Below are 10,046 nucleotides of genomic sequence, written 5' to 3' on the forward strand. Positions count from 1 at the left end.
GCCCTCAGTGAGTCTAACCTGTTAAACTCACCCTTAAATAGTCTGTTAAAGATATAGAACTTACTACAGCCTTGTAGTTTCAATTAATCATTGATTGCTTTTCAAGGTGGTGGCGGTGGTTTTTATAGTAGACTCAGAAAATTCTAGAATGCAAGTGGAAGGAAATGAAGCCATGGTCTTTGGCTCCCCACTTCCACGCACTTTTCACTACCCCACATTGCCACTTACAGTTTCCTGTAAGTCTGGGATCAGATAGATCAACCTAAGCTCTTCTAGTCAAAAAGCTAAGGCTGCCATTGTCTTAATGAAGGGTCTTAGTGCAGGGATTCTTCACTGGGAGAAAATTAGTGCAAAGACGTTAGTGACATTAGTTTACTGTAAAAAAACAAACAAAAAAAAAAACAGCCTTAAAAACAGTGGGAGTGAAGAGAGCAGCTGGAAGATTATGATCTCCGGTTTCAAAGAAAGGAGAGTCTTCTTACCATTAGTATCATTCACATCACTGCTTAACAAAAACTGTCTTGTCCCCTATGTGCTAACCTGTAGGTGACAAAGGGAGACAGCAAAAATGCTAAAAAGAAGAATAATAAGAAAACCAGCAAAAACAAGAGCAGCCTTAGTAGGGGCAACAAGAAGAAGCCAGGCATGCCTAATGTGTCCAATGACCTCTCGCAGAAGCTGTACGCCACCATGGAGAAACATAAAGAGGTAAGATGCAGCCACCAAGAACAGAAGAACCAGAGCAAGATTTCCAAGGAACTGCCCGCTATGGTTGGCATTTATGACATGAGCACCAGACCACTTGAAATGCAGAAGGAAGAACAGGGGCTGGCTGCATGGCGCTGAAAGCGAGCGATGATAAGCTTGCTTTAATTTGCAGCTGTGTTGTAAATCTAGATGGTACTGGATTGTGTCTCACAGTTTAAAAGGACAAGCATAGTTAGTCTAGCCCTGTTGTTTATACCCTCTTATGTGCGTGCCTCTGTGGCTCAGGAGAAAGGCTTGTTGGATATTTTTGTTCTTTTGTTTTAAACCAAGCTCCTTAGAGCTCCATTGGTCATTCCAGTTTGTCCGTAATGGAACTTTGGCAAAACAAATGAATAAAAACGTGGACTGCTTTCCTGAAAGTGATTTGGGAAGTGGAGAAAGCTGAAGAAAAGTTCATCTTTCGTACACTATGCACTTGTAACCCCTTCTCAGAGGAGTTAAAACTTCGCGTTACTTTGTCCTTCAGATTGCTTGTTTGTGGTAGGTAGATTGGGAATGTAACTGGGTGTGTTGGGGTTTTTCCCTTCAGCAGCATCAGTGGTAAGCTGAGGAGTCTTGAAGGGTAGTTATGTCAGTCGTTTGTTTTGTTTTGTTTTTTTAGTTGTTTGTTTTTTTAATATCTCAGTTCATTTCTGTGTTCAGGCATCTTATCGGGTTCTTACAGGAAGTGGCTATTACATGGAGAGAGAAGTGACGGCTTGCTTTTATGTATAGACTTAGAACCAAATTGATTAAGCAGTCTTTGGGAGAGAAATCGTTACTCAGAACCCTTTAGAGAGGTAGTTATTATAACGGTTCTTGACCTATAAGCTGTTCAGAGTGCCCTTCCCCCACATCACGACTCCACCCCCACTCCTTTTTTATTTAAGCCTAAAGAACTATAGCCTGAGCCTTGCTAGTGCAACAGAAAGATTCCTTAGCTCTAGTGAGCGCCTCACTTAGATAATTATCAACAATTAATCATTATTAGCTATGTCAAGCAATGTTTAGTGTCATAAAATTCTAGCATAACAGCAATTGGGAAAGACCCTCAGGGTATATTGTAGTAGATTTCACTTAAATTGTGAACACATTCTGTGATTTCACTTAAGATGTAGGTAGTAGTCACCTGTTAGGAATTAGAGTCTAAAGTTGTCAGTTTAGGTTAAACTCAAGTATTGTCTTAGCTGTACAGCATGACGTCCAGTGGACTCAGTCACCATGGTTGTTATTGGAGGATCGGCCATAGTGAGGATTTCCTAGGGAGTCTACCAGATGGTTTTGTTTGCCTTTATTTTGAATGGGTTGTACAGGCACTCCCTACTTGTTAGATTCTGTGCGTCACATTTTCAGAATGCTCTTCCTTGCTTCGTGAGCGCTGCTTTGAGCCACAGTCTTAAGCCCAATTGTTACAAGGTCAGATACGCATCTCGGTTCTCCCTTGATGCTTTGAACTGTAGGCATCTCTTTGCTATGTGTCTTGTCTCAGTGTGTGCTTTCTTGTCCTATTGTTCTTTTTCTAGAAATGTAGCTTATTAAAAGACTCTTGTTTCATGCAAACGTTGCTGCCCAAGTATATCACAAGTGTTACTGCCAGTTTGCACAGATTTTCAGTCTTTAAAAAACTGGTAGAATATAGTGATTAATATAGGAGTTGCTCACAAGTTCTGGATCTCTTGAAGGTACCATTTTACATTTTATTAGTTTAATAAGAGTTTATAGTTACATACTAATTAATTTCAAATACATATATAATACCAGCTTCTTGCAGCCTTTACACTAATGGTTATGGGAATTAATGGTTGTGTGTTTTCAAACTTTAATGAACAAAAATTTTGCTGCTTCCACAGCAGAGCCTAAGGTTTGGGGGTTTTATCTTTCCCACCCCCACCAACTTTTTTTTTTCCTCTCTCCTCAAATTTACAGGAAAGTTACACAGAGGATTCCCTCCCATACCCTTCACTTAGATTCATCAGATGTTAACGTTTTGCTACATTTTCTTTACCTATTTCAGCAAGTACCTTCTAAGAAAGAAGACGTCTGCATAACTATGCTATGGTTTCACACTCGGGAAGCTTAACCCAGTGCCACCATCTACTGTCTGGTCCTTAGGCTCCAATCAAGGGTTGTGTTGAGTTGCCATGTCTCATTTCCCAGCTTTATTTGCTTTCACGATGTGGGCATTTTGTTGAAGAGTCCAGGCCAATTGTTTCGTAGAATGACCCTCAGTTTGGGTTTGTCTAATTGGTTTCGTTGTGATTAGATTCAGGTTAAATGATGGATTTCATTTTAAAGGAGAGCACTTGGAGGCAGAATGCCCACTGTGTATGTGTGTACCTGACCTGGACCATTCTTATTTTGAAGGAATTATTGAATGAGGTAGAAACGATAACAAGATGTAGATTTTAGACCCATTGTAGTAGTCCCAGAGAAGAGAGCAGAAATACATAGCACAGGAGGAAGAGAGGGCTGTACCGTCCAGCCCTGTGGCGTGCGCGTAAAATGCACTAAAGCGGTCAGCAGCCTCACAGGCATGCAGCCTGACTCACCTGTCTGCTGCGGCTGCTCCGGCGCCGCGTGGTGCTCTGGCTCCAGAGTCAGAATGAGATTGTCTGTCTTGCAGGTCTTCTTTGTGATCCGTCTCATCGCTGGCCCTGCTGCCAACTCCCTGCCTCCCATTGTGGATCCTGACCCCCTCATCCCCTGTGATCTGATGGATGGGCGGGATGCCTTTCTCACCCTCGCAAGGGACAAGCACCTGGAGTTCTCTTCACTCCGAAGAGCCCAGTGGTCAACTATGTGCATGCTGGTGGAGCTCCACACCCAGAGCCAGGACCGCTTCGTCTATACCTGCAATGAGTGCAAGCACCACGTGGAGACCCGCTGGCACTGCACCGTGTGTGAGGTAGGCCCCCACGTGCGGGGAGGAGAGAGCGCTGGAGGGTCCGACTGCTTGAGAGGCAGTGCAGACCAGACGCTCTGGAGGCCTTTCTGGGCTCCAGTGCCAGTGCTGAGTCACAGAATGAGGTGCGAGGGGCCTGGCCTCGTGTTTCAGTGGGAGAGGTAAAGAGGCTTTCTCTAAGAAAGGGCTTTTTAGCTCATGTAGAATTTGTGAAATGCTTTTGAATGACTTAAATCTTGGAGAGTTAACCTGTGTCTGTTTTCCCCCCAGGATTACGATTTGTGTATCACCTGCTATAACACTAAAAACCATGACCACAAAATGGAGAAACTAGGTCTCGGCTTAGATGATGAGAGCAACAACCAGCAGGCTGCGGCCACCCAGAGCCCAGGAGACTCACGCCGCCTCAGCATCCAGCGCTGCATCCAGTCTCTGGTCCATGCCTGCCAGTGCCGAAATGCCAATTGCTCCCTGCCCTCCTGCCAGAAGATGAAGCGAGTTGTGCAGCATACCAAGGGTTGCAAACGGAAAACCAATGGAGGGTGCCCCATCTGCAAGCAGCTCATTGCCCTCTGTTGCTACCATGCCAAGCACTGCCAGGAGAACAAGTGCCCTGTGCCGTTCTGCCTAAACATCAAGCAAAAGCTCCGGCAGCAGCAGCTGCAGCACCGGCTACAGCAGGCCCAGATGCTCCGCAGGAGGATGGCCAGCATGCAGCGGACTGGTGTGGTGGGGCAGCAACAGGGCCTGCCCTCCCCAACTCCTGCCACTCCAACCACGCCAACTGGCCAACAGCCCACCACCCCACAGACACCCCAGCCCCAGCCCCCCTCTCAGCCCCAGCCCACCCCTCCCAACAGCATGCCACCCTACTTGCCCAGGACTCAAGCTGCTGGCCCTGTCCCCCAGGGTAAGGCGGCAGGCCAGGTGACCCCTCCAACTCCTCCTCAGACTGCTCAGCCACCCCTTCCAGGGCCCCCACCTGCAGCAGTGGAAATGGCAATGCAGATTCAGAGGGCAGCAGAGACTCAGCGCCAGATGGCCCATGTGCAAATATTTCAAAGGCCAATCCAGCACCAGATGCCACAGATGACTCCAATGGCCCCCATGGGTATGAACCCACCCCCCATGGCCAGAGGTCCCAGTGGGCATTTGGAGCCAGGGATGGGGCCCACAGGGATGCAGCAACAGCCACCGTGGGCCCAAGGAGGATTGCCTCAGCCCCAGCAACTACAGTCCGGGATGCCAAGGCCAGCCATGATGTCAGTGGCCCAGCATGGTCAGCCCTTGAACATGGCTCCCCAACCAGGATTGGGCCAGGTAGGTGTGAGCCCTCTCAAACCAGGCACTGTGTCTCAACAAGCCTTACAAAACCTTTTGCGGACTCTCAGGTCTCCCAGCTCTCCCCTACAGCAGCAACAGGTGCTTAGTATCCTTCACGCCAACCCCCAGCTGTTGGCTGCATTCATCAAGCAGCGGGCTGCCAAGTATGCCAACTCTAATCCGCAAGCCCTCCCTGGGCAACCTGGCATGCCCCAGGGCCAGCCAGGGCTGCAGCCACCTACCATGCCAGGTCAGCAGGGGGTCCACTCCAATCCAGCCATGCAGAACATGAATCCCATGCAGGCAGGCATTCAGCGGGCTAGCCTGCCCCAGCAGCAACCACAGCAGCAGCTCCAGCCACCCATGGGAGGGATGAGCCCCCAAGCTCAGCAGATGAACATGAATCACAACACCATGCCTTCACAGTTCCGAGACATCTTGAGACGACAGCAGATGGTGGTGCCGCAGCAGCAGCAGCAGGGAGCAGGGCCAGGAATCGGCCCTGGAATGGCCAACCATAACCAGTTCCAGCAACCCCAAGGAGTTGGCTACCCCCCACAGCAACAGCAGCAGCAGCAGCGGATGCAGCATCACATGCAACAGATGCAACAAGGGAACATGGGACAAATGGGCCAGCTCCCCCAGGCCTTGGGAGCAGAGGCAGGAGCCAGTCTGCAGGCCTATCAGCAGCGCCTCCTTCAGCAACAGATGGGGTCCCCTGCTCAGCCCAACCCCATGAGCCCCCAACAGCATATGCTCCCAAACCAGGCCCAGTCCCCACACCTACAAGGCCAGCAGATCCCGTCTCTCTCCAATCAAGTGCGTTCTCCCCAGCCTGTCCCTTCTCCACGGCCACAGTCCCAGCCCCCTCACTCCAGCCCTTCCCCAAGGATGCAGCCTCAGCCTTCTCCACACCACGTTTCCCCACAGACCAGTTCTCCACATCCTGGACTGGTAGCTGCCCAGGCCAACCCCATGGAACAAGGGCATTTTGCCAGCCCGGACCAGAATTCGATGCTTTCTCAGCTCGCTAGCAATCCAGGCATGGCAAACCTCCATGGTGCAAGCGCCACGGACCTGGGACTCAGCACCGATAACTCAGACTTGAATCCGAACCTCTCACAGAGTACACTAGACATACACTAGAGACACCTTGTAGTATTTTGGGAGCAAAAAAATTATTTTCTCTTAACAAGACTTTTTGTACTGAAAACAATTTTTTTGAATCTTTCTTAGCCTAAAAGACTTTTCCTTGGAACATATAAGAACTGTGCAGTAGCTGTTTGTGGTTTAAAGCAAACATGCAAGATGAACCTGAGGGATGATAGAATACAAAGAATATATTTTTGTTATGGCTGGTCGCCTCCAGCCTTTTTTTCCCTTGTGTGTGTGGTTCAAGTGTGCACTGGGAGGAGGCTGAGGTCTGTGAAGCCAACCACATGCTCCTGCCTTGCACCTCCAATAGGTTTTATTATTTTTTTTAAATTAATGAAAATATGTAATATTAATAGTTATTATTTACTGGTGCAGATGGTTGACATTTTTCCCTATTTTCCTCACTTTATGGAAGAGTTAAAAAAGAACATTTCTAAAACCAGAGGACAAAAGGGGTTAATGTTACTTTAAAATTACGTTCTATATATATATAAATATATATAAATATATATTAAAATACCAATTTTTTTTCTCTGGGTGCAAAGATGTTCATTCTTTTAAAAATGTAAAAAAAAAAAAAAAAATTCCCCTTCCTACCCTCAAGTCAACTTTTGTGCTCCAGAAAATTTTCTATTCTGTAAGTCTGAGCGTAAAATTCAAGTATTAAAATAATTTGTACATGTAGAGAGAAAAATGACTTTTTCAAACTATACAGGGGCAGCTGCCAAATTGATGTATTATATATTGTGGTTCTGTTTCTTGAAAGAATTTTTTTTCGTTATTTTTACATCTAACAAAGGAAAAAATTAAAAAGAGGGTAAGAAACGATTCCAATGGGATGATTTTAACATGCAAAGTCCCTGGGGTTTCTTCTTTGCTTGCTTTCTTCCTCCTTACCCTGCTCCCCCCCACACACACACTTTCTGTAAAACTTGAAAATAGAAAGCAAAAACCCTCAACCGTTGTAAATCATGCAATTAAAGTTGATTACTTATAAATATGAACTTTGGATCACTGTATAGACTGTTAAATTTGATTTCTTATTACCTATTGTTAAATAAACTGTGTGAGACAGACCCCTGACTTTGTTTCGTTTCTTGCCATCATATCGTTGTCTTGGAATGCAGCAGTTTTAAGTGCCTGATGCGTAGGATTCAAGAAAAACCGAAAGCCCTAGCTCACAGCCTCCCTAACTGTTACATAAGATCAAGCCACAAGTAGATTTTGGTAAATTTGTCGAAAGTTAGGGAAAAACACTACAAACACCAGCGAAGTGTCTTTTGTCTTTTTTTTTTTTAAGTTAGGAAGATTGTTGCTGAGCTAACATCTGCCAGTCTTGCTCTACTTTATATGTGGCTCACCACCACAGTGTGGCTGACAAGTGGCATAGGTCTGCACCTGGGATCTGAACCCACAACCCCTGGGCCCCTGAAGCAAAGCATGCAAACCACTACGCCACTGGGCCGGCCCCCTAAGTGTCCATTTTATCAACTTGAATTGATTAATTCACTTTTAACAGCTTGATATAGGACCTTCTTCCATGTTCCCTATGGACGACCTCATGGTCTTCCAATCACCCTCATCTTACAGGGGTGAGAATAAGTACCTAAGGGAGATCCTGTCTGCCTGTCACAACTTGAAAAAGCACCTGAAGCCAGGGCAGCAGTCCAGCCCTACCCTCTGTTAAACACCCTTTGTTCTTGCCAACTGCCCATCAAGAAGTCAGCAGGGTGAATGTGGTGGTGGGAAAAGAAAATGGTGTGGGAATAAAACCTGGAAGGCTAAGAGAGAACCACAATGAGTCCAGCACTGCTGGGTGTTAAAAGAGTGAAAAGGTTATGATCCTTCCAATTGAATATTACATTGGCTGTGAACAAATGTGAAAAATTAGAATACTATGAGCTGCCTTGGCATCATTTGGCAGGTCTTCCTTATTTTTGTCACAGAGCTTTTCACTATATGTGATAGTCTGCTAAGGGCCAAAGAAAGAAGATGCTCTTGAATTAGCTAATTCAAACTCCTGTTTGTTGTTCTTACTGTTTTACATTGTCTTAACAAAAATAACCGGTATCTTAATGTGAGGTGAACCTGAACACTCAGCGCTAATCAGAGCCCACCTCAGAAAATGGATCAAGCATCCACCTGCCTCAGGTCAGTGTCCAGCAGATGTACATGGTGAGCCCACCTTCCGTGCTAGGCCGCACAGCACACATGACAGCCCTGTCCTTAAGTAAGTTAGCTTGAGAGCTAGAAAAGGTAGAGTTATGCTTTTTAAATAGGCTAAAAAGAAAGTATTAAGTGGCGTGAGCAGAGAACAGTTAGAGGGGGAAGGGGGAAAACCTGGCTGATGGGAATTCGGAACATTTCTGGAAAGGATATTTAAACTGGATTTTGGAGGGGAGATGAATGGGAAAAGGGAGGCACTCTGCTCAGAAGAGTAAAGTATCCTCTTGGGAAAACAGCTTCGGATCCACTTGGGTGAGACCAGGTTGTAGAAGATGGTGAATGCCTGTTAGAAAAAGACCTTCGTTTTGCTCCCTGGTACTAGGAGCCCAGGATTGACCTGAGCTCCCAAAAGGGAAATATTTAGAATTCTAACCCATTTCCAAGCAGTGAATTCCCAGCTTTCATAGCTCTAGTTTCTTTGGCTCAAGACAGCTGGGTTGAAGTGGTAGACCACATTTTCACTGCAGTGTTGCAAGGAGGAAGTGGGGGCAGAAATAAATGGGGAGGGGCAAAAGCGCCATCCTTGCCCGGGCCAGAGTTCCTGCTAGGGAGGTTGAGAAGATACAGATTAATCCAAAGTCAGGAATACAGGAAGGTGATTTCAGTGTTTCTGTGTATTTGAAAATTATCACAATGAAAAGGGGGCGAGCTAAAAGGCGCTACAAGTCTCCAACTGGGCTGTTTCTACCACATCAATCTAGGGAATGGGCCAGTGGGGGTGAGCAGAATTCCAGGGGCTTTCATTTCCTTAGCTTACTGAATCCTCAAAAATAGCCCCAACTGAAAAATGAGAAAACTGCAGCTCAGGTGAAATAACTTTCTCAAGATCGCACAGCCAGGAAAAGGCTTACCAGAAAGTCAAAGGTTATCGGACTCCTTTCTTCTCTATCTCCTTTATCTCCCTTACTGTTAAGAAGCCCTAGTGATGGCTGCAATTAACTAATACATACGACACAGGGGCCCTGTTCCAAGCAAATTCAAAACACATACTAAAAACTGAAAGAGGAAAAAAAAAATAAGGAATCAAAGATAAGCTCCCAGGACTTCTCCTTTTACAACCAAGAAAAGTGATCTGCAGACAGATGGGTTCCTGGAACGTTAATGTTCATGATGAGGCCACCCTATTTAAAGAGTACACAGGCCTTGGGACCCCCCGGTGGCGCAGCAGTTAAGCTCGCACGTTCCACTTCAGCGACCCGGGGTTTGCCGGTTCGGATCCCAGGTGCGGACATGGCACCACTTGGCAAGCCATGCTGTGGTAGGCATCCCACATATAGAGTGGAGGAAGATGGGCACGGATGTTAGCTCAGGGCCAGTCTTCCTCAGCAAAAAGAGGAGGATTGGCGGCAGATGTTAGCTCAGGGTTAGTCTTCCTCAAGAAGAAAAAAACAAGCCAGCATGAAAATGAATGAAATGTTTACAAATAAATTTAAGAAAAGAAGTGTACGACTGGTACACTGAAAACTACAAAACATCATTGAAAGAAATGAAAGACCCAAATAAATGACAAGACATTCTTGTTCATGGATCAGAAGACACAACACTGTTAAGAAAGTGTCCCAAACTGACTGAGAGATTCCCTGTGATCCCCGTCAAAATCTCTGCCAACGTTTTTAAGCAGAAGTTGACATGCTGATCCTAAAATACATTATGGAAATGCAAAGGAGCCAAAATAATCTTGAAGTATAAATCT

At 46.0% G+C, this 10,046-nt stretch overlaps 1 protein-coding gene across 1 annotated transcript in view; it reads left to right on the forward strand.

Annotated features, from left to right (window-relative positions):
• EP300 (E1A binding protein p300) overlaps nt 1-7,203 on the forward strand; it is a 75,020-nt gene extending 67,817 nt beyond the window's left edge. Inside the window, exons 29-31 of the mRNA XM_008528067.2 lie at nt 547-708; nt 3,371-3,652; nt 3,920-7,203. Coding sequence (XP_008526289.2) covers nt 547-708; nt 3,371-3,652; nt 3,920-6,118 — 2,643 coding nt within the window. The 3' untranslated portion in view covers nt 6,119-7,203. The remainder of the gene's footprint in view (nt 1-546; nt 709-3,370; nt 3,653-3,919) is intronic.
• The last annotated feature ends 2,843 nt before the right edge of the window (nt 7,204-10,046 follow it).

Source organism: Equus przewalskii, chromosome 29 (assembly GCF_037783145.1).
Source record: "Equus przewalskii isolate Varuska chromosome 29, EquPr2, whole genome shotgun sequence".
NCBI lineage: Eukaryota > Metazoa > Chordata > Mammalia > Perissodactyla > Equidae > Equus > Equus przewalskii.